Raw genomic sequence first — 25,918 nt, 5'->3', positions numbered from 1 at the left:
TAGTATCATACAACCAGGAAATCAAAATAAGCTGGATTTTCTAGGGAGGTCGTCAGTGCAATATTCTTGGAATTACTCAAACAAATGTATGATCTGTAAGTTAAAGAGACAATGAAATTTGAACTTTTGAAATGCTAAGCAATAAATACATACCGTAAATATTCTGACCCTGCTTGTAAATGGCACCAAGAATGGAGCTTGTTTCAATATTTCAGATGCTCGAGCATTTCCAAGTATGGCCTGGAAAACTAAATAACTGTCAAACACTCGGTTGCATAGACATATTTTATTAGGAGAAAAAAGTAGGGAAGTTACTTACTTGAGAAACAAAAGTTTCACTCATTGCTTCTTGAGAATGGAAATCAATACCAGGTGCAAATGGCCTTCTGTTATTCCAATCTTGCAACTGTGGAAAGAAGAACATATTTCTTTTAGGGAAGACAAGACATCTTTATCTAGTCATGTAAAGCCCATACTTTTTTAAAATAACTGAAAATAAACGCACGTATCAATTATTTTTTTCCATCCAGAAAGAAATAGCGAAGCACTTTGAACAGCCAGTATGGTACAGAACATAAATGGACTTAGAAAGTACTGATTATCCTACATAATATACTATTAAATAAAAATCACGGCATTAGACACTTAGAAGCCAAAGCTTAATATAGAATGAATCTGTAACAACACATACCAGTGATGCAGATAAATAGCACGCTTACCAACAGTCACATACTCAGAGCGGGTGAGGGGGTAGCCAGAAAAGAGATTGAATTGGTATGCGCCTGATATGCTAGCCTAAATAGAATAGATGTGGCTCAGAACCAAGGTTTGCCGTCTCGAGATTGAACCCCGTACAGATACCATCCTGTTACACTATCGGTACACGGTTCGGCACGGTACAAGACAATATACCGAGTGTTGGTACGTTATGAGACAGTGTACTGGTAGGATACGGCATGCCTCGTACCAAACGGTATGGCAGACCATGCTCAGAACTGGCCTTATCTAGATCAATGCAACAAAAACATAAAGTTCCAGCCATATGGCGAAAACTGGGAAAAGAAATTTAATCCTACAATGATTTGCTAATTACATATTTTCAAAGTATGCGCTGTTAAGGTTGATTTACAATAAATTACTACAAGTTACAGATTTAAATAGAGTTTGTCATATGGGTCAATTTTGCTAGCGCCAGGTCACATCATAATTGACCAAGAACTAGACACAGAAATGCACTTTTTAAAATCTAAGGGCCCAACTAGATCATCAGCGTAGTATCCAGATTGTTGCTTCCAAGGTTCGCCATTTTGGTATTGAACCCTGTACCAGTACCATCCTATTACAATGTTGGTATGTGGTTCGGTACGGTATGAGATAACGTACCGTATATCGGTATGGTACGAGACACCCTACTAGTATGAGACCACTACGATACGGTCTAGGATGTACCGGGCAGTTTGGCCCGGTATGGCATTCCATGGTTGCCGCAATTAAGATTTGCACAATGTTAAGCCTGGCTAACAAGGCATACCATTTTCATGCCTTGTGTTTGCTCACATATATATATATATATATATATATGATTAACAATACCAGTTCAAATATGTCACAACATTTTGATGCTGTCATCGCAGAAGCTATAAAATTTGCCAGGTTACACCTTTCTTTTCTGAGAAGAAATCAGCTTACCCAAAATTGCTTTATATCAATAAAAGCGAAAGCAAAAGACAATATCTAACTCTAATTTTAAGAATACATAGAAGTGACTGCCTTTGGTTGATTTCAAAGAGAAAATAAACTAATACATGTTTGTTATTTTTTTTTTTAGAAAAAAAAGACAACACAGCTGAATCAAGGTTTAAAGTACCCGTACAGGCACGGTACAGTGCCACACGGAGAGTTTGAGACTGAGTAAGCACGCTGAAGCAGGCACAGCAGAACTAAGATGCCATACCATGTGTTGGTGCAGTACAGTACAGAGGGGCATAAGGGTACTGGACCACTGGTACTTTACCATTGCAGTAGGGCATGGCTGGTACCAGATGCTAAGCACCAGCACTTCCATCCATGGTTGAAACTCGAAAGTAAATCATAGCGCATCAATTAAAAAAAAAAAAAAAGAGTAAATTTGCAGCAGTTTCTTGTACCTGGCTCAGAAGTTTGGATATCACATCCCTGGATCTATTTTGGATACTTTCCACAGAAAGCTTCTTATGGCTGGAGGACAGACTGGTGGAAATTTTTTGAGAAGAGGCATGCGTAGGTATTGTCCAGAGAAGCTGCCATAAGGCCTGTGGAAAAGATCATCCTTGTAAAAATAACACTGCACCTAACTATGACTTCATATATAAAGAATAAGATGCATGCACCATAATCTAATTACAGTTTACTCACTGAATTGATCCAGTCATCATATGCTATATTGATTGTGAAGGTTTAAATTACAAATTACCTGCTTTAGGATTATAATTAAACATCTGGTATCTTTCAATGAGAGTGGTTTCTCCTGCTCATAGAACTCCTCATTATCGACAATCATCAGCATATGCCTAATGGATCACAGAGCAATGTGCCAGTTATGATGATATATTGAAGCATTGTTAACCAGCAAACTTTACTTTTAAAAAAAAAAAAAAAAACTTTAACGAAATGATAACAAAACTATAGAAGAGGGGCAAAAAAAAAAAAGCAAATGAAGAACACAAAAAGTTACAGACAAATAGTCATAGCAATATCAGTGTCAAATAGGTAGCCTTACTTGTATACAGGACAGAAAACAGCCAGAGGCAACAGCCAACCTGGAGTATCTCCAGGTAAATGCGCTATTTGCTTAGAAAATACTGGCCATCTTTGATTCTCATGGCATCTTTTTATAAAATTCCAAAGTACAGGAACAAGCTCAGTTCTGTACGCTAGTCCAGTCATCACAAAGGCAAGAGGCAGAGTACTAAATGTAACATGTAGGAATGCACAAACAGCACCTATAGCTTCCACTTCCTCATCGGAGGGCTCATCCCTACCAGAAATACCAGTGTGTAATGTTTCTCCAAACAAAGCATTCACCTGTTCACAATGTATATTTCAGCTCCAGAAAGAGACAGTAATCAACATATACATTGAGAAATGGGCTCTGAGTGATTAACTAAAAAGATCAACAAAGATTTAGCATACCAAATTCTGAAGAAGGCATGAATCTATTGCGCTGCATATCTGCCTTTCTAAATCAGCATTCACAGTTTCTTTGAACTCTTCATCCACAGTTACATCATTGTCAGCTGGTTCTGAACAATCATCGCACAAAAGTTAGAAGAAGCATAAACACATGAATAAGAAACCAAAAACATGACCACAAAAATATAATGAAGGTAATGTTGCTTTAGCAGTAAGAACCATCACTATTAAAAGACAAAAACCCAAAAAACATGTTTCTCCAAAAACCAGATGGAACCAGGGAACTTCACAAATGTGCACTCCATAAGCAAAACACCAAAAGCACGTGACAAATATTTTGCTGAAAGTATAACTATCTTACTTTCACCAGCTGATGATTTTACTGTTGGTAATGCTTCCAACAAAGATGTTGAAACAGCTACAAAGTCTACAGCCTGGTTCATAGAAAATGATAAACAACAGAGTTTAGTATATGCTATCTTCCACAGTATGATTCCAGTGTCCGTGAGTAAAAGAAATTCTAATAAGCACAAGGAATTTAGTCAATAAGAAAAAGTGAATGACTGGAGTATAATATAATAACAACCAAAAATATTAAAATTCAAGCTTCTAAAACTCAAGACAGTCAGACTTAAGAGCAAATTAACATGAAAATCACTGAGGATATAGAAATTTTGGATAGATCAGACTATCAGAGTATCATCTAGACATTCAAACATTAAGGAAAACTTTAAACACAGTTAAAGAAATTCAAAGCATAGCATTGGCGGCAGCTGCCACTAAAATGAATGGTAAATTCTCAAATATTCAATAGACAGTAATTAAAAGCTTTACCACAAATTAGTTACTTCAAACAAATTACTTGGGTTGATCTCATTGATTCTTTTCATACTCTTTTTTTATTTAAGGTCTACAACTTTAATAAATGTCAATGTCTAATAATAATAGAACATAGAAAAAAAATGACTACTCAAATTATACGAATGGAATTAGCTGTCTTACTATAGCTTATTTTCCACCTACAGAACTCACTGATACATTGAAGAGACGACTTGCTTCCTTAAACATGAGAGAAAAATATAGCATTTCATTCATACATCATCAGTTCCAGATCATTATATCACAAATAATGTTCAAATTCCTTTAAGGCTAGTAGAAATATATGTCGATACATGCATACTGATAAGTATTGAACCCAGAGTTATTAATGTACGATACATGGTGGCCCACTCAAATTTAGAGTCCATATAATTGATTACGGTCTAAAAGCCAGTTGAGCCCATGGTTTATCACTTCATTTTTATTTTTTCAAAATAGCAGCACGGATAGTAATATACTCACATTCTTTCCTAAAAACCAAAGTTCGCTGTCTCGATATTGGACCCCGTACTGGTGAAATTCCGCTAGTGTCGACACACGGTATGGTACGGTACATTTGTGTCAATATGGAGCGATTCGGCATATCGGTATGCAAGATTTTAAATCCTATAGGACGAAGGTATCCTGGTATCTCCATGGAATAGGATGCTCCGCTGTCCTATCCCATCCCTTCTAGATAGTCGTCCCAGTTATGCATCCCGATAGATATCCTCCATTTTTCTCCCCTTTTTTTTTTATTTTTTATTTTTTTTTTCTTTCCTTCTTTTCTTTCTTTTTCTTCCTTTCTTTCCTTTTTTCTTTCTTTTTGTCATCCCTTCCTTTCTTTCTTTTTTTCTTCTTTCTCTTTCCTTCTTCCTTCTTTCCTTCCTTTCTTTTTCTTCTCCCTTCCCTTCTTTCTTTCATTTTTCTTCTTCTCTTCCTTCACTTTTTCCTTTTTTTCACCTTCCTTTCTTTCTTTCTTTTCTCTTTCTTCTTCCTTCTGTATGGATGGGTTCTGGAGTCTCGATCCCGTTTTCTCATAGAAACAGGACGAGGCGGCCAGCACGCCCCCCATCCTGCTGTGACGTAAAACCTTGCTGGTACGGTACGCCCCATATCGGACGGTATGGCAAACCATGCTAGAAACACTTGTAAAGCTTCTGATTTCTGTTTACACCAGGTTTTATAGCAGGCCGCATCATAGCACTTGCCAAAGCATGGTTCACGTTGCGTGATTCAACAGGTCTCAAGAATCAGAACTCAGAACGGTTTTATACAATACTACACCTCCATTCTAGTTCAAAAACTTTATAATACTGGCTAGAACATTCTGCAGGGCATCAACTTGTTTGGACAATATGTAGATGAGACTACCTACAATGTCTTTCTTCTTGACTCATGGCCCAATTTATCAGGTGAATAACACCTCTGGTAACTTCAGATAGCCTTATCTTGATCTCAGCATAGCCTCATCTTGATCTTAGCCAAAAAAGGCCATGAAGGGTACTCAGATAGCCTTATGTCTAATGATTATAGATAACAAGTAGAAGTAAAAGACTGGCAATCAAGTGTTTTTGTTCAAAGAAACAATCAAGAAAATTACACAAGTGAATAACTCCCTTCTTTATTTTCTGCTTGATATATCCTCCCTTATTGCTATTTGCAATTTGATATGAACAATATTCTGGAAATTATCAAAAGACTCCTATTGTTGACTTCCGTAACTAAGACTTACTCTCCCTTCCACTCTCTCTCTTGCTCCGAGGGTTAGGCTTAGGGTTTCCCTTGGCCATCCCCTTCCTCCGTCCCCCCCTCTCTCACTCGCTCCTAGGGATAGGGTTAGGGTTTTCCTCGGCCCTCCTTCCTGTCTCCCGCTCCCCATCCCCTTCCCTCTCCCTATTTCGATAGGCTCCAAAATGATACACTACAAACTCGTACCATATCAAACCAATCGTAGGTCAATACAACCTCTATCATCGGTTCGGCGAACTTTGCCTTGGAGGATGTGCAATTATCTATCACATTCCCGCTCATGCAAGTGGGACAGGGTGTCATCCCTCCTGTTATCTTAATCACCGGAATTGCATCTTTGCTCACTAGAGTTTTGTAACAATCCAAGATCTCACCCAAAAAGGCTAGCCACCAGAAAGTATTATTTGAGTCGCTTGGCCTTGTATAAATAGCCAAAGACAACCTAGCACACAACTGATGATGGACAAAAGACATCCCTACATGAATCCTCACATACTCCCCCACCTTTAAGCTTGGACATTTTAGCTAAGTTAAAAATCCAAATCCTTTCAAAACTAATCACAAATACCACAAGTCCAATCACGGACACCATAATCAGCTCATGATCAACACAAATGGACCCGCAAAGGGCCACATATGAATACATGATTGATTGCACATACCCCATCTGCAATACTATATGGAATCATGCCACATATGGATTGAAAAGACATTTTGCTTAGCACTTTAATGATATGCGTGCACCAAGATAACATTGTACAGCTATATATGTAGCTTACTTATCATTATGCAATGGCATATATTGCCTTTTTAGTATTGGGTGACCATGCCAGCCATGCAAATAAGGCATGTTTAACCTAATGGTTGGGTTGTATGTGGGTTCCTTGTGGGCTAGATGCATGTACACTAACAATGTCAATATGCTAATTGTGCTATAATTATCACTACTAAGAATCAAATACTGCGTAGTATGCACTAATTGCAAAATATTATCATCATTAATATTCCTATAATTTGAAAAATACTATAATTATCATACATAATGTATTTTATCTTTTAAATGCTAAAAATACGAACTACATATGCACCCACATATGTGGCTTGCATGATGCATGTTCATTATGCAGTCACTTGCACCTCCATACAGCAGCGACCTTTTAACACATGGTTCACAACTTCACATACATGCATCTACCAGCAAAACAGCATACAAGGTGATGATGGTGTTGAACTTGGTGGTGAAAGTAGTGGTAAAGGATGTAGGGGTCAAGTTTCCTTTACAAAGGAATATAATGAGCTCAATTTCCTCTTGAAACCTGCCCACTCTTCTCAAGCTGGTGTCAGATCTCCAATAGTGGGGGTAGAAGCCGCAAGATGTCAAAAGTAAGAACCAGCACAAAATCTGGGCACACACCTGATTGTAGGTGCTACAAGAGCTCAGAATGACTTGTGTAAAAATTTCATGGTAAAGGCAGCTTGCATTGTCCAAGATGTGGACATGGCAAGAGATGCAACCAAAAAAGGCTACAGGCTCATACTAGTAGAAACTGCAATTGGTTTGAAACAACAGTGAGGATATAGTCAGGATCAGGGAGATGTAGATATGGGAAAAGCAGAAAGGATGATGACCCTGAAAGCCATACGCAACAAGGCCTTGGAGTAAAAGGCATGATAGAAGGAATCAAATGAAGCCAGAGGAGAACAATAGAGAAACTGGCCCCTACATCAGTTGGATGAGAAGACATTCGGTAGTCAAAGAAAGTCAATCCACTTTCTTGAAAGTTCAAGTGCCAAATAGAGGCAATGGCATTACTCGTTACTCAATGGGTGGGCAGTCTAGTTATATAATTCCAACATACATGCCTAACATCAAGCATTTGAAGTGCTCCGGATCCCGATGCTGATGGAAAATTGTTCTTGAAATTGTTGAAATAATGAACATGTAAAATCACAGGTAGCATTTAAAGGACTGGGTCATCAAAAATAACTATAACAAAGGGTGACATAAAATAATCCCTTTTTACAACTTCTAACTAACAATTTGTGATAACTGATAATTCTAAAATATGATAATTACCAATGGTGATGAATATGACTTTGCCACGAATGCTCAGCCTAAGTGCAATGAGCCAGTGACAATTATCAGCTGCCAATAATCAATGAGTATGGTTCATGACCATGCTGCAGACTATGTTTTATTAAGATAGCATGCAACTCATAATTGAATTAAGAGTAATTGGGCCTTAATTTTGAGGCAGGTCAAAAGTTTGCAAATCAAGTAATAAATCAACTTCCCAGGCTGCTCTAAAATTGATTAACAAAGACAAAACCACATTGCTTCCACCGCTGTCCAACTTGACCATTAACAGCAATAGCAAGGTCCTGTTAAATCAACTAGTAGCCAAAATTGTTAAATAAATTCATTCAAATATACTCCAAGGACCTTTTCCTCTATGGCAAGTTTCTGTTCAATTAACTACTGGCAATGTTATTTGAGAGGTTCATTGAACTATACAAGTTCTCCTTTTTCTCCACAATGTTCTATTTTACTTGCATATTTCATTTTTCAACAAGCAAAGCATATAACAATGCAATTACTTGTGAAATATATCGTTCTTACAGTATGGATGAAGACTGCATTATGTTTGCAATATACTTTAATCTTGAATGTGAAGCAAACATATAAAAATTCAGTGTTTCCTTCACATGGCCATAAATGACAAAAAGGTTAATGATATAAACAACAAAATTGGTCTTCTCACATCATGTACAAAAAACACAGCAAATAACATGATAAACAGCCCAGTCAAAAGTGTTTAAAACAAATACCGGAAGGTCAGGCAGCCCCTTACCGTATTAAAAGCACAGTTTCTTTCAGACAAAACAACACCAGCAGCTTCGAGTAAATTTCCAAGCAGGCAGGCATAACCAGGATATTCAAGTGATGCATCATTCGGGAGGACACTAACATGACTGGGCAAACATGATGCCATTTGATGAATATAATATCTGCCTAGTCCCCTGGTTGAAAAAACCTGAAATGCAACAGTTTAGTCCAAGTAAAAACACTTGATATAAGACCAACATACCAACTACTGCAAGAATTGGTAAGCAAAAAATGCATGCCTTCTATATGCTTATTCAAGACAAGTCACTAGCAAAAGTGAGCATGGTAAACTTCATATGTACAATTAACACCATAACTTACCCAATAATTAGACACCTTAGTTTTTCAACTTAAAAATTCATAATTTGTCATAGAAAAAAAAGTTTGGCAGAGTAGTTCAGGAATAATTTAAAATACAATAGCACAAGATGAAATTGTAACATGGAAGGATTTCGTTACCACTTCATCCAACTTTGCTGGCCCTAATTCCCTTCCAAAACTTTCTACTGATAGAAGAGCCTATATGCATCTACATGGGTATTCTGAAGAAAATTACCTCCTTGAAGTATGGTAGGTGATGCCATAGGAAAGGAATGGTAAGAATTTGTGAGGAAAAACTCCATCGTGGATCAACACTCGAACAACAACATGGATCCTGACCAGCATGTGAAGCAATGAGGATAAGAACATGCTCCAAGGAAGATGCACTTCCACGAGACTCTGGAGTCTTCAAATTTTGCTGCATTAAAGACTTCTATCAGGAAGAGAACAGCATGAGTAGACAAAGACAAGCACCGCACATGTCGGTCTATTTTCTTTCTTTGTACATGATACATACTGATCATCTTTACATTATCTTGAAACATGTAATTTTGCATATAATTTGAAATAAAATTCTTACCACACCAGCTAGAACCATGCCACGCAACAAAGAGAAAACTTTTCTCTGCAGGAGATAATCAACAACTTTGCAGGCCCATGGAAGTTCAGGATTTATTAAACAAGCCACCGTTTCTAGCAAGATGATCGTCGGCATAGTAGAATACTTGGATGGCATCAGAATTTCATTTGCCAAATGATTCCTATGCAAAGGAAAAGAAATAAAGATCAGGTATTGCAATAGATGCCACATACAAAGGGGCTCGCATGTAGACATGCTGTTTATAGATAGCTCTAGTGACAGACAATTAACAGTGTGTCCAAAAGTATAACTTTCAGGAAACAATTGATTAATATAGCAACAACTCAAGAATGCATCAGCTTATGGAGAGTTTAAAAATGCCAATGGTTGCTGCATATATGTTGCATGTCATGGTAAATATATGGAGAACAAACGCTATGCATATTACATGCCTGCATGTGCATCGCACATGCTTTAATCAAAGAGGTGGACCTGCCTACGTATTGAGGGAATGACAGACAGAAACATAGAATGGAATATGATGGTTTTTCTTTTTTCCCCTTTTCTCAGAGCATGGAACACCCAATCTCACCCCAAAGACAGGAAGGGCCTGAATCGAACATGTATCTTGGACTTGAAGCTTTCCCATCATATAAAGAGAAATTAAGACAAGAGGATGAATGGTAATAACCAATTCCATTTAAGTCAAAAAAAAAAAAAGATGAAATTTGCTCCAATAATCATCAATCCTCCACCGATGGTTTCTTCGAAAGAACACTTGTTCGAAAGAAAAAAAAAACTCGAACTTCACAGTAAAACTAGCAACATCTCAAATCCATATGGATAGCTTAAGTACTTCTATTGAAATATCAAACTTAACTTCCGATATTTTCAGAGTTTGGCAAGTTTTAGAGGGACCAAAATTTGCCATCTCCCATACCAGTACCATGTTGGCACAGTAACGTTACCCTCAGTATGATGTCAGTTCAGTGCACTGAGCCTCAGTATGCATCCCGTACTAAGTCTCAGTTCAACACTAGTATGGTATGGCACACTTGGTATGGGCAGCACACCTGGTATGGCAAACCATGATAAGAACTATCATAATATTCCAATGAGTCTTTTCTGCAACTTTGATACCCCCCCCCCCCCCCGCCCCCGACACCCAAAAAAAAAAAATCCTCTTCTCCCTTTGCAACCCAATTCTAACCCTCCAACATGTAGGGGTTGTATGTAATATGCTTATTTGTGATTGATGCCACTCAATGTCACCATTTCAAAATTTTGCGCAATCCTTTTGTCACAGGACAGCATCTTTGCATGCTTATTTTATTGGCTTCCATCTTTCATGTCACAAACAACAAATTTAAGTAATATGATGCAGTTGTACTACAATCTAGAATATCCTAAGAAAGATGGAGCTACCCATCTAAATGTGCTTCTGATTGAGCATTTCTTCTCTCAGTTTGTAGGATTCTTAGAAACATATGGTTGTTATCACTATTGCAAGTTTCAAAGAGTATCACATTAGGTTATATCAAGTGCTCCACCATTTGTCATTTTAGTAATAACGAGCAAAACAGTATTATGCAGATTGGAACACCAACATATTCTACCAAACATTGTAGAATGTTGTGCTAGGCATTCAAGGACTTCATTACCATTAACTGGATCAGATTTTCCAACACAAATGGAATGTCCTTAGCTATTTTTGAAGATTATACAATTATAATAATACAAATTTTGAACGTGTTAGGCTTTGTACTGCAGAAATTTTCAATGTTTTAAAAAGCAGCTGCAATATACAGGTGGTCAAGGGACCACTTAGTGCATATGCAATATGCAGGCTGCATAAGTGGGTGCGTATATGGTTACTATTTTTAACTATTTCAAAATAAATATAATATATTGAGTACAATAAAAACAACAATAATGCTAATAACTTTCTTATGGATGGATTATATAACAAAAAAACAATTAGTGCTAATTATCATCTCATATCTATTAGCAATAATTATAATATAACAACAATATAGCACTATTAATCCTATATCAGGCCCGCCACCCACCTAAAATCAAGGTTTTATGTCCCGACGTGACAAAGGGGCATCCCGGTCATCTCATTTCATTCGTGTGAGAAAACGGGATCGGGATGGGCTCAGGACTCCGAAAGCCATCCACGTAGGAAGAGTAGAAAAAAGAAGAAAGAAAGAAAGGAAGGAAAGACAAAGAAAAGAAAAAAAATGAAAGAAAAGAAGAAGAAAAATGAAAAAAGAAAGGAAGTGAGAAGAAAAAGAAAAGGAAAGTAAGAAAGGTAGAGGAAAAGAAACAAAAGAAGGAAGAAAGAAAAAAATAAAAAAATAAAGACAGAAAGGAAAGAAGGGGAGAAAATAGAGGATATCCATCAGAATGCATGATTGGGACTACTGTCGGGGCAGGATGGGCCAGCGAGACGTCTTATTCCACGAAGAAACCGAGACATCTTTATCCCACAGTATTTAAAACCTTACCTGAAACCAAAGATTCAGGTCCTAGCAAGACATCCTCCGGAACATCGGAATAGGGAACCATCCCATGTATCGAGACAGAGCCGTCCTGCTGGCCTCCCAGCATCCCAATTGAGACGCCTCGGGACATCCTCTGTCCCAAGTGTCGGGATGGGGAGGGACAGCGGTGCATTCCGTTTCATGAAAAAACTAGGATAGCCCCATCCCACGGGATTTAAAACCTTATTTGAAACCATATCAAACCTAACCATGAGCTTGAACCTGCTTCACCCACATGGGCCCGCATAAGAGTAGGTTTTACATAATATATATTGCTCCAAAATGCTAAATTGACTGCCATATGTAGCTGTACAATACTTAGCAGGCAATACTGGAACCCGGAACCATTATGAGCTATACCAATGGATGGCATATGGAAAGGGCTTTGCTCCATTGGTATAGTGGGTGGAGCCATTTCTTGTTTAGATCATTCTACTCAAGTGGGGATCACTTCTTCCATTTTGAAAAGAGGGTAGGCTTGTTCTGCAGGATACTGATATTAATCAATCACTTCCTTTTGTTCTGGAAAAAGGTAAAAAGCCCCTCTCTTTACTCTTTTGCCCCAACCAAACCAATTTGGGTGGGTAAGAAAACCTTTCTCTACACCCCCCTTTAGCTAGGTGATAACTGCACTACAACTATCTGTTCTGTTCTTTCAATAATACTAAATAACAAGAAAAGGTAGTCCAATTCCAAGACAGAAAGTAAATTTATGCAGCCATGTAGTGCTAAGTTGACCACCTCTTTGGTCCACATGTAATGTGACCGCATATACAACTGCATATAGGCAATGCAGTGCAATCAGGGGACGCATATGCATATGTGTAAGCACCACATTTTAAGACTTAATTCTTATTCAAAAACTCACACCAGACAAGTGCTATGATGATCCTATGACAGCCATAGGTTGTTGTCACAGATATTAGTGTGCATAATCCCAACAGCAAAAGATTCGGACTTGGCTCAGTGACCACTACAATGAATGAAAGGAGACCTTCTACCGAATAATAAGCCAACCAGATCCTTTATTTTATGAGAATGATGACAATAATGTTTTTTTCCCAATTATCTTTTCAACTATATCAATACAGAGGTCAAAATTACAAAGTTGAAGGACCAACATGTACTAGACCTCTCTCCAAACCTCACTTCTAAATGATTAAAAGGCAGGGGAGCAAAAATTAAAATGCCCGCCAATGCAAAGCCCAAGCAGCTATTTCAAAAACCACATGACAAATACAACTCACCTATTCTGGTATACTGCTTGCAGACAGATATATGAAAGTTTTTTAACCCTATGCTCCACAAGAGAATGTTTTGAAGAGTAATCTGGGCCAGCAAAGAGACTTACAATACTCCCTGTAAACAAGTAAATCCCATATCAGAAATAACAAAATATCCAACTAGAGTCAAGCAACCACTGCAAGAATATTAGAATCCAACATAACATTGGATGACTAGTTAAGAAAAGGCAAAATACAAGGTATTGAACAACTATTTAGTAATTATGTAACAGGTCAGGGGAGTAAAAAAAGGAAGTGAATGCTATTGAAAACAGGTGCGCCATCTGACTGAACACCTAAACGTGCTGTTGCTTAACAGATATTTTCAGAAGGAAGAGAAACAAGTTAAGAAAGCATGTCAGAAAGAGATCAGAGCATGACCGAAAAACACAACAGGTAGCTGCCAAAACCAATTCCCACTGCACTGCCTCTATCTCCACTGTCAATCTCTTTTAAGTTTGGCATCACATCTCTTTAGTGACTGTTACAAGCGACCTGTTCGCTCTATTGGGAAACTGATTTAAATCTCAAGAACAAAGTTCAAGAATCCTTCATTATAAAAGCCAAGCAGCTAAGGGCAACTATAACCATTAATACTTAACAAGAGCACATTTTAATCACCCACCAACTCGATACTCATGTGACAGCCGCTCTAAATTCTTGACCCTTTCAGAAATAACCACTTAATTTCCAATCAAGTCAACCTTTTAAAGATTTGGAGGAAGCATTAAGAACCTTCTCATGCTATATTATGGTATTATACAACATGCCCCACTCCAAACCCGAGGCCCGCCAGAAACCCAAGTGAGCATCAGATTCTGGCCTGGGAAGTAGGCCAGAAGGCCGGGCCAAGCCAAGCTCAGGCCTGAATAATTTCAGATTTTCAGTTACATCTTTGGCTAAGCCGGGCCAAATCCTGACCCAAACGGCCCATTGAACAGGTCTATTTAGAGCATGTCGTGTTGCTTAGAAAAGTCCTATAAAAAATTTTAAAATTAATACAGTACTTCTAAGAAAAATACGTGAACATAAGTGTTTGATAACATCAACTAAAGGTGCTTCCAGAAGTGTTAGTCAAAAAAGAACTTCTATACACAAGCTAGAAAAACTAGCTTCTAGCTTCTTTTTGTGAGATTGCTTCATGTTTCAAATATGATATGGCCATTTATAAAAAGTAGTGCATAATATGGGATCACCAAACATCAGATATACCACAACATACTTTTTGTTCAAGAACTTAAATAAGACTGGTTTTTGAGAATGCCTTCTTAAAAGCAGAACTAATACCAACCATGTCCTTGTTTAATGCAGAATCATATAGTTTGATAACAGAAGAGCAGCAAATTAGAACTGTTTCTTGCCTTCACTTCAGAAATCAAATTACACTTACTATCAAGAATCTAGTAGTGCCACAATGTGAATATCAAGGCCTTAAAAATGGTACCAGAGGGCATACCAATTTTTTGAAAACTGGTATGGTTCTACGTACCAACAAATGGTACAGTATTGCATCTCTACCAACACATTCTGTACCAGAGTGGTGGTTTTCTGCCAGAATGGCATTGTACCACTCATAGCATCCCATTCTGACAGTTTTTAAGACCTCAGTGAATGTACCTCCTAAATATGATAAAATACGAGGAACATTATGCATTATGCTACTGCTTCTCAAGGCATACATGATAAGTAAAAAATAGAGAATATTTGAACCTGACAAGATCAAGCACAGGTCCATAGTTTGTTAAAGATGACCCAAGATATGACAACTGTTGTCCCACGTTTAAAACATGTGAACCGTGAAATTAACTAAGAATACTAGCCTCTACTTATCAAAATAAGGTATACAACTAAAATGAAAGGAATTCTCATCCTAAATAGTAAATAAACCTGTTAGGCATACCATTATGTCCAACATATTGGAGCAATCGTTGGCATGCCTCCAGAAGGATGCTGACATCACCATTATTGTTTGCAGTAAAGAAGAAAAGCATCTGGCGAAGAAACTCTGAATCGGGACCAAAACAATGCCTGGCTTGACAGAACAAAACACTAGCAAAAGTTTGCGAAAAGAAAATATGGAAAAGGAAGATAGTGATAAGAACTTAATTGGAACATGAGAATCAACCTACCAATCAGCCTTTTGACAATGGCCGCCAAAAGTAGAGGAGAATTGTTCTCGCACCTTTAATCGTGCCATTTCAACAGCCTTCCTCCCTCTGAAGCATTTCTGCAGCAAATAATTAGTCAAGTTCCACATATTGCAAGCACAGGGGAAAGGAAGAGTGACAATGATGTCTTTTCTTAAAATTACATATAAAAAATGTTGAAGCTAAGTCTTTGAAAAATGTATCTCAGACACTCAATTCCATGGTCTACTGAAATGCAAATCCTACAAAAAACATGACCATAAACAAAACCACGAGATAATGTTGCCAGTTTTAGTCGATAAATGCATGATCACTTCTAAGACAAGAAGTTAATACCACCCCATTTATGTAGGTACAATAACCAAAAAAATATCATTTAATCATCAGAGTATCAGACCAAAGAATCAAAAATTTGATGTCTCAGAAATCATTAGATATGGTGATATAAATGCATGGTAACAACCAAAAATTTTACAAAAAAGGTCTTACCCATGTGGGGCACATGAACAGTTAACAAAATGTGATCATGCATAGAATATGATGGATTTTAGGGTTCAAAAAGGTACAGAATATATAGTCACAACCATATTTTGCATGTTAACTGAATATGATGGATTTTAATAATCTAAAATCAATTGAACCTTTAGAACTGTTGTAGTATTTCTAAAACTAGGTAGAACTTACTAGATTGTTGCTCTTTCAACAATAAACTGCAATATGTTTTCATTAGTGCGCACACACTTGAAATGAAGAGAATGGATACATGGGGCAGTTAACAGCAAGGTTCGCCGTACCGGTACCGGACCCCGTACCGATGAAATTCTGTTTAATGTCGGTACGCGGTTCGGTACGGTACTGTAATGTCGGTACACCTCGGTATGACGTACCGATACGAGACCGGTACGGTACGATACGGGCGGTACGGGGCGGTATGGCATTCCATGGTTAACAGTAAACAGCTGAAATGATGCTGGGCCAAAACCTGCTAGTAACTTCAAACCTCTATGTATCCATCCATTGGCCTGAGAGTGTACCAGAATAATAAGCAAGTCCAAATAGTTCGATAAAATTTCAATCAATGGGTCAACAACCATCTCAGACTTCAAACTAAATAAAGACGTCCAATCAACCTTGACCCCTTTTAAGTTATGTTACACCAAATGCAGATAACACAGGTTTAAAGCATAGAACTGAAGCCCATCCACATGGGGAGAAAACAAGAAAGAGGAAAGGAAGGAAAGATGAAGAAAAGGAAAAAGTGAAAGGAGAAAAATAAAAAAAAAGAAAAGAGAGGTCATCAAAGCTACATGACTAAGTCGTCAAATCCAGTTTTGAGTGAAGGGGGGGGGATGATAGAATCTCATCCAGTGTGTTGTTACATGTAGACTCGAGCAGCATAAACTCTAGCTTAAAAGACAGTCATTTTGACCATGAGTCAAGCTATAACATTTTGGGCTCAAGTTGCAACTGGCCCAAGTCTCAACCTCATCATGCAATCAAGTTGCAAACCTCCAAATACCCAAGCTAGGCTACGATGAAACTCAACTTGCAAGTAAGTTCAGCTACAAGAATCCAAATAGCCACCTACACATCCCTAGTAGTAAATAAAGAAGAAAAATTCAAAACCCTGAATATAAACAATACGGAAAAAACTATTTACAATGTTGGCAAGGTAACAAATCAAAAATTCCTACTCTAAAGAAATATTGAAGAAAATCTAATATCCCTTTTAGGAAGCAAAAGTAAATCCCTATGTTTAGCTAGTTCTCTCTGCATCATTTTTGTGATAGTAACACAAGAAGGAAAACTTAAAAAACCCTGTTGTAAACAAATCAAGAAAAACCAAATAACACATTGGTAGCAAACAAATAAGGAAAAAAATTAAGAAACCTAACTATAACAAACCCACATGCATTTCACTTGCTCAATTGCTAGTCAATCCAAAAATCCGAAGCACCTATGATGATAAGATTTTCAACCTCAATGCACTTCAATAACCAGATTATAGACAAAGTTATAGCTTAAACCCTCATCCCTTCAAACATGGAAGTCTTTGTGAGTTTGTACCACTAAACTGAATTTTATATCGTTATTACATTATTTTATTTACCATGAATCCATAGGCTTTGTACATTCAATTAGTGAATGAAATATGTAGAAATACAAAAACAAAAGATTTTTATGTTTAGTTGATAATGCAAAAGGAATGAATTAGACTGCAATCATGCAGTTTCAAAAAAATGAAGAAAAGAAAAAAAAAAACTATGGAAATCTAAAAGTGTAAATTTAGTAGTTTCCAATTCATTACATGCCAATCCAAAAAAAAGGAGATCCAAACAGTTAGAAAATGAAATACTCCATCCTAAAGAAATTTAACGTTATTACACATTGAGGTACCATGCCACACCACTTCATAATATATGATATACATCATAATAAACAAGTAAAAGCACGATACAGAGATATGTCAGTCAGTATCAAGCTTACAAATCTATGACGGCCCATATCGGTATGTTTGAATGCATCCACACTGAAACTCACATTAACTTGCATTTCTCCAACATGCATTCGAAAGAACCATTTTCTTTCCGCAGCCTCGGCACATGACTAGGCATATGATGGTACAAATGCAGTACAATGTGTTTAAAGTATCCATGTATTAGGTGATAACATACCATGTCAACGATGATCTAGAAAGATGCAAAATGCAGTACCCTGATTGTGGCATAAAGCTAGGATTCTTTAAATATATATCTCTATCAGAAGTCTTCTATTGTATTGTTTTTGAAGGCATTGTTACCCTAATAGCAATGCAATGATCTCATTTAATATGCATCCATTTTCTGTTAGAATGACATGGTGGAAAGCTTTTGAGAACTTGAGGAAGAGAGAATGAGACATTAAATATAAAAATCCTTTCTTGAAGAAGATAAAAACTTTGCCACCCATCTTATTATCCACAAGGACAGTACAGATTTATTTGGTAGTTGCTCTTCCATATATTACATTTAGATGACCACCCAATTTCAACTAAGAAATGTAATTTTTGGTATCAATAATTAAGAACAACTTCAGTTAGTTATTTAAGGTTAATTCCATATGAATTAGTTCAAAATGGCAACATCCTACTATTATAATTAGATTGATGGTGGCAGGCATAAAAATTTACTTGTGCTATCTGTGATCATAAGTTGAGTAATGCAGCATTTCTTTACCAATTTTGGCTACCATTTACTTCATTGAATTTGGTGACAGCATTCATTTCTTGAATCTTTAATATATCTTAAACTAATACTCATTTTTATCCCTACTTCAGAAAAGGAACTTTTTAAAAACAACTTAAGTACAAAAGTATTATGCCATTAATGTAGACTTCCACCAAAAACTTTCACTGTATAGCATGTTTTCCAGTTAGGAAAGGGCTCCCATCAAAAAACTTTCCCCAAATAATATGTTTCTTGGTTAGGACATGCCCCATACTTAATGATTCAATGATTTAATGATTGACTAGCCACTGAATAACCAAGTTTAATTCTATACTAGCTCTTCCAGACTGCACAATTAAATCATTGGTGGTGTTGTGACAAGGATATGGAGAGATTTCTTCCGAAAATGTACTTGATTTTGGAATTTGGATGCCAAGATAAAGGCTCAGAGGACATGGGTAACTTGTGCTGTTTGCATTGACAAAATACATTGTTGAGAAATAACTATCATCAAGTTCCAAGATATGTCGTATCATCAAGAATCCTTTCAAATTTATACCACAACCTTATGCTATAGCCTATTCAATGAGCCAAATACACCCATTATATCGGGTTTGCAGAAAAAAATTATCTGAATTGACAGGCAAAACAGAAGCAATGACATGATGCATCATCATTTAGGCCCCACTTAGACAGCCAACAAGCTAATCCACGTATCTTTTGTGATGTGATTGAGTGGGGCAAGAAGCTGAAGAACTTGTAAAGATTGTTCCAAAAATCATCTTGTTAGATGGTTCCAAAAAATCATCTTGTTAGATGGTTCTTGTATTTGAGAAACTCATGATTGGGAGAATGACTGCCTCTGCCAATTCCATGTTGCAACTAACCTTGGCCCATGAAATATCTTGTGGCTAGAGTGACTGGAGCCAAAATTGGCCTGAAAAGTTTGGAAAACAATGTGTAACTGAAAATCTTAAATTGATAAGGCCTGAAAATTTTGGATAACAATGTGTAAGTGAAAATCTTAAATTGATGAATCATGCGTATGAGAAAATCTAGGGAAAGTCCATCAACCGTGCCAAATCATCGTATTCTAGGGATTTGGTATATCCATATATGTGACGTATGCTCCTCCTCCTCAACCAATTCTATTCTGTTACTATGCTCAGCTTAGCCACAAGTTACTATACATCATAATAAAAATGTCTCAAGCACTGACAAATATAACCTCATCATAACAAAGCATTTATAACTGTCTTTGCTGCCCACCTCTTACGCCATAGATGCTCCTGAAGTGAAAAACTATAAACCTTAAAACTAGCCAAATGTAGAAACGAAGTGAGAACGCGGGTCCCATTCTATATGGGGTTTTCCTCGCACATAATTCGAGAAGCCAATCTTAACCACCCAGTTCCAACATATAGTTTTCCAACCAGCAAGAATTAAATATTTACATGAGATGGGCATATTCAGCATCAAATAAGAACAACTCACAGAAAAATAGTCACCTACTAACCTGGATCTTGATGGCAGCGTTGGACTGCTGCCGTAACCCTAACCGGCGCTTCCTTTCGAGTCGCGTCTGCTCCAATAGCATCTGCCGATCCCTCTCCTTCGAGCTCCGTCCCCCCAAGTCCACTCTCCTCCGAGTGGATGCATCCCCCGAGAAGAACATCCTTTGATAAATTCACAAAAAAAAAAAAGAGAAAAGACCAGAAAATCATCAAGAAATCAAAAATATAGCTATGCCACACGGATTTCTTCCAAGAAAAATGTCAGATTCCACGTCAAGACATCAAGAAGACGACGGGATTGCTTGCGGGATCGAATCAAACCTGCAATCCAGGGAATTGATCTCCTCTGCAGGGAGAAGAGATCGCGGAAGCGATTCAGAAGCGGAGATCCCTTCGTTTCGCTGGTGAAATCGGACGACAGAAAACGGGAGAAAGTGGGGACCGACTCCCGAGTCGAGAGGCGGTGCCTGGCTTTTCTCAAGAAACACGAAAATTATGGGGGGCTAGGGGTCCCATTTTATACCGACGGGTCACACGGCAGCGCCACTGAGCTGAGATTTCTTGAAATGGCTTCTTGGTTCTTTCTGCGGGTAGAGAATGACGGAACTGCCCTTGGTGGCGGCCACGTGGTCGTCGAACCATGTCGGTCCAAAATTTTTGCGCGGCCGGACCCACTCGATTCGATTTCGAGTCCGAGAATGGGAACTGGACCGGACTTGCTGGTTGGAGAATTATAGACGTGGTTCGACAGGTGCTATGATCCTATGACTACCGAGAAGAGTGCCGGGATTTCATTCACCGGATACAGAACGTATGTTTTATAACCAAAAAAAAAAAAAAAGAAAAATGAAAGAGACTTACAAGCAAAAGTGACAGCATGATAGGATGGCCTCAATCCAGTGATGAATGCTCCCATGAAAGCACTATCTGAGTTCTAGGTCATTTGATAGCATGCCAAAATGAGTGCCTTATTCACTTATCTATTCACTTATCCTGCTTAACTTTTTTTACAAAGTTTGAAGCAGGAGTGCATTTTTTGCATTTTTACTTGCATCTCACCTGATCTAAGGGGTGTTTGGTTTGTAATCAAAATCATAATAGAAATAAAAATCGAAATGGTTTGGAATCGAAATCGAAATGGTTAAATCTTCGAAGTATTTAGTTCGTGACCGAAATCGAAATCAGAATTGGAATGAAAATTTGAATCCATAGATGAGAATAGGTATTGAGTTTTATATAGATTGAGCCATTCCCATTCTATCCTGAAATCGGAATCAGAATGGGACTCCTCCCAACCAAACGGTTGGAATAAGAGTCACCCATTCTGATTCTGATTCTAGACCCCCACTCCCCCCAACCAAATACATCCTAAGTGAAATTTAGATCATCCTATTGAGATGACTGATCATATTGTTGGAATATTTGTTGAGCAACCTTCCAAAAGTACTAAAAAAACAAAATAATCTATAATTTTTTTGGAGCCCATTTAATTTCAAATAATAAGATCAAAATTAAGGGAACCTAATTTGAAATGTTTTGTATTGTGTGAGTTTGATTTGGGAACTTTTAGATGATCTAGAATCTGGAAAAAAAAAAGACATAATGTGGGTTTTGGACCACGTCTATTGTATACATGGTCTATCGTAAAAAAAGAACATATGAATTTGAATTTAGATTCAAGACTATTGTGAGTTCCAAATGATCATGATTTAGTTCTTGGATTATAAAGGTTGCGAACATGGTTTTGTCGTCATTATATAAAGATATGATTTTGAGCCTTAATCTAATTAATGAATTACAAAAGAACATGTCACTAAATTTTCCCTTTTCGTGATTAGCACAATGAACACATTATAGTCAACTAATGGAAAAATATCTTAATAAACTTGATCAACTATAATTAGATTGATCATTAAATTTCATTTATTGTATTTCATATCATAATAGCAGAGAATTTATGTCTCTACCACAGGGTATATCAATTTTGAGTTCTAAAAATATTGTAAGAATATGTCGTTAAAAATTATTTTCCATGATCCACTATATAGAATTATTAAATACAAAACTATGGCAAATGAAATATAAATAAACATGTCACCGAATCTTGATTTGCATGTTTTATATAATGACCATGTAATGGTTTTATAGTCACCAGATAGAAGCATAAATTTTGAACATTGATATGGGTAATAAACTTTCCCCAAGCAACTATTTATTTCAGAAGAAGAATAATAATGTCCACTTATTCTTCTTTTGGAATAACAAGGAGACTTAGTTTTGGTTTGAGAGACAAAGCTAGTGATGGAGGTTTACAAGTTTTCCGACATTTTCGCATCAAACCAGCTTTAGGATTTCAAGTCCAATTGGAATCTAACTTTTGGCATTAGTGGAACATTAAACAATCACTATAAATTTCATCGATACCACCCTGGATGATAGACAGATTTTTTGAGATAAATTATATTCTTAAGGGTATGTTTGAATGGTTGAATCCAAAATTTTATAGGATGCGTGGCCCAATCATAAAAAATACTGGATTATAAGTAGGTCAGACCCTATATTTATATGCACCTAGGATCATTTTTGAGTGGGCTGATCTGAATTCTATAAGGATAAAAAAAAACTTCTTTGTGCATTACGGCAGGTGTAGAACCACACACACCACCCACAGTGATTGATTCACGTGCGGGATCGAGGTGCTACATATGAAGAAAAAAAAAATTTGTTGGCTCCGTGCAAGAACCATCATCGTGAGCAGAGTGCACGGTTTTGCACCGCCTGCGGTGCACAAAAAAATTCACGAGAGAAAAAAAATTACCTGCTGAGGTCGTTTTTTCTAATTTTGGGATCCGGACCAGTCCATTCAAAAAATAATTCTGAATACTTATAAATAAATGGACTGATCTGCTTATAGTCCAGTATTTTTTTATGTTTGGATTATAAATTTCATAAGATTTTGGGTCCAATCATCCAAACAGATCCTAAAAATATGGTTTCGTCGGCTCATTATGCTATGCATATAAATAATATCCGTTCCACGATAAAGTATACCTTGTAAAAAAAGATTCTTCTTTCCACGTGGTATTTATCTAGCTCACAATAAAATATTGTATCATAAAATATAAAAATAAAATAAAAAATTAATTTTGATATAGAGATTATTGCCGCAAGACTTCGAGAAGATGTAGATGTGGTTAGAGCTAGACGCTGTTCGAGAATTGCAACATTAAAAAAAATCTGCAAGAAAAGTCCACTATCTCCGATGATGTTCTAGCAGAAGACGCTCCAATACTTAAGTTAGCCGGAACTTAGAAATAGTAGAGGAAAAAAAAAGAATATGTTAGAGAGCGGAGAGTTCTACTCTCCTTTTTTCCGTATTTTTCTTACTTATCTAAAGATCCCCTTCGTATATTTTTTGTAGAGAGATAGAGTTCATAGGTTGTTAGTCAGAATTTGTAAATTTGTTAGACTTGATTCTCCAATTAGTTAGGTCATATTCTAACCATTCATTAGGGAGGAAGATCTCTTTACTAACCTTTTTAAGTTAAGATTGTTACTCATGGATATTGGTCATTAGCTTCTCCCCTTGGCGGACCAATCCGATGATCTGACATGGGTACGAGATTAATGTTTGGGTCTACATCTAGTGCCACCTCACCAAGTGGCTCGGTTGTGTCTCAAGGAAAATATTGGTTCTAGCTGGCGGGTCACCTCCACAATAGGCATATTATGAGTTACTTCCATAAGAGGGACATCTTGAAACTAGAAAAGTTTATATGTGGATGCTCAGTAATTTTAAAAATTATTCTACCACTGCTGTACAAAATATAAAATATAATTTTTAATGACATATTTTTTATAATTTATTCATCCTATTGTTGCCCAATTATGAAATGTCCACATTACATAGCGAGCATATAAATATACAACGGTCACTTGATAGAACGCTTAATTTTGAATTTGAAAATCAATAAAATTTCCCTTTATAATTTGTTGATTGCATAAATCGACATTTACATATTGTATCAACTAAAGTTTTTTAAATTACTTCATGCAGCACAAGAAGTGAAATTTAACGCTAGATCCCTTTACTTCCTAATTCCATGTTTCCATGCAGGTGACTACATATATTATAACGATGTAATCATTTTATGGTTGTCATGTGAAAAAATAGAAGATGGATAGAAGTTAGCAGCTATTTCTTTTTTAGTTAATTGATTTTATGAAGGCACGAGTTTCATGATTCAATGCAGCAATCGTGAAACATTTATATGGTCAATATGACAATACATAGAATTTTCGAAAAAAAATTAATCATATATTCTGGTTACTTTTTATTTCCAGGGTTGTGGAGTGAGCACAAAATCCCTTATGCGATCACTTCATAGCTTTTTTTTTTTTTCCTCCTGTTTAGTCGTATTTTTGTGGGCATCATGGTTTAATAATCTAATTATATCTATTATCTATCATACATATATACATGTCCATATATATATATATATATATTGATAAAAATATGTCTATATATATTCAAAATGGAGGCTCGATTGTGCAGAATCCTCTGTTCATTGTGCGGATATTATTAACAATGATAGATTGTGCATAAATAGTGGAACTTTTAGGAGAGTTTGAGTGGGCAATCAAGTAAAGAGAATGATCCAAAATACCGGTATTTTAATAATACGCTCAACAGATCATGCATTGTTATGGAATATATATATATATATATATATTAAAGTAATTAGAAATGGAGCAATTTTATATAAATAATATTTATTTAAAAAATATAAAAATAATATTTTTTTAAAATATTTATCAAAATACTGTTCAAAATAAAATCGTCCTTCTAAAAAATGATTTTAAGTGCTGACTCACCACAATCCACGTCATGTGGAAGGAGTCAGCACCAGAGACCCGTCCTATGGAAAGGCAACTCATAAAGTTGCCCTACCAAAGGATGACTTAAGCGCTGACACTTAAAAAAAAAAAATCACGATCCCTCCTAACTAAATCCCTCCCTCTCCTCTCTCCATCGCATAGGAAAAAAAAAAACTCACCTAAACCCCCCTCTCCCCTCTCTCCCAAAGTCATCCCAGCCCCCCCACCTTTCTCCTCCTCTCGATGGTCCCAGGCACCCCTCCATCTTCCTCTCAGTGGTTCTCGACACCCCTCCCCGCCCCTCCTCCCTCCTCCTCTCGATGGTCCCAGGCGCCTCTCCCTCCTCCTCTCGACAGTCCCCGATGCACCACCCCATCCCCCTCCTCTGGTGCCATCAAAGGTACCATAAAAATTTTATAATTTTATTTTTTTATATAAATTATAAATTTATTTTTTTAAATAGATTGTATAGAAGGAGGGCAATTTTACTTAAATAATATTAATTTATAAATAAATTATCACAATAATTTTCTACTCAGTCGCATGTTTCTAAAAATTTTGTATTGCATCGAACTATATATCCGTCTTTTGATTAATGTACATATTCTAAAGCATCCGTATATTTATATTTTTTATACAGATAGGAAAATTATTTACATTGATCAATTAACCGTCTAGTTTGGATAGTTTGAAAATTATAATTAATTATATAGATAATTACAGTAATCAAATAATATGTAATAGGAATTGAAAGAAATTTTGGACAGTATTTTTC

The 25,918-nt window shown here is 36.7% G+C and overlaps 1 protein-coding gene across 1 annotated transcript in view; it reads right to left on the bottom strand.

Moving 5' to 3' along the window:
* LOC105039997 (E3 ubiquitin-protein ligase UPL6) overlaps positions 1 to 20,757 on the bottom strand; it is a 40,534-nt gene extending 19,777 nt beyond the window's left edge. The window contains exons 1-15 of the mRNA XM_010916356.4: positions 20,587 to 20,757; positions 20,268 to 20,427; positions 15,528 to 15,625; positions 15,299 to 15,426; positions 13,363 to 13,474; positions 9,570 to 9,750; positions 9,225 to 9,407; positions 8,634 to 8,816; positions 3,533 to 3,605; positions 3,172 to 3,281; positions 2,759 to 3,063; positions 2,453 to 2,549; positions 2,148 to 2,291; positions 320 to 406; positions 154 to 240 (exon numbers count right to left, since the gene is read on the bottom strand). Of these exons, the coding sequence (XP_010914658.1) occupies positions 154 to 240; positions 320 to 406; positions 2,148 to 2,291; positions 2,453 to 2,549; positions 2,759 to 3,063; positions 3,172 to 3,281; positions 3,533 to 3,605; positions 8,634 to 8,816; positions 9,225 to 9,407; positions 9,570 to 9,750; positions 13,363 to 13,474; positions 15,299 to 15,426; positions 15,528 to 15,625; positions 20,268 to 20,426 (1,947 nt within the window). The 5' untranslated portion in view covers position 20,427; positions 20,587 to 20,757. The remainder of the gene's footprint in view (positions 1 to 153; positions 241 to 319; positions 407 to 2,147; positions 2,292 to 2,452; positions 2,550 to 2,758; positions 3,064 to 3,171; positions 3,282 to 3,532; positions 3,606 to 8,633; positions 8,817 to 9,224; positions 9,408 to 9,569; positions 9,751 to 13,362; positions 13,475 to 15,298; positions 15,427 to 15,527; positions 15,626 to 20,267; positions 20,428 to 20,586) is intronic.
* Between the last annotated feature and the right edge of the window lie 5,161 nt (positions 20,758 to 25,918).

This window comes from Elaeis guineensis, chromosome 1, assembly GCF_000442705.2.
Source record: "Elaeis guineensis isolate ETL-2024a chromosome 1, EG11, whole genome shotgun sequence".
In the NCBI taxonomy this organism is placed as follows: Eukaryota; Viridiplantae; Streptophyta; class Magnoliopsida; order Arecales; family Arecaceae; genus Elaeis; species Elaeis guineensis.
This window is presented reverse-complemented; position numbering and strand designations above follow the sequence as displayed.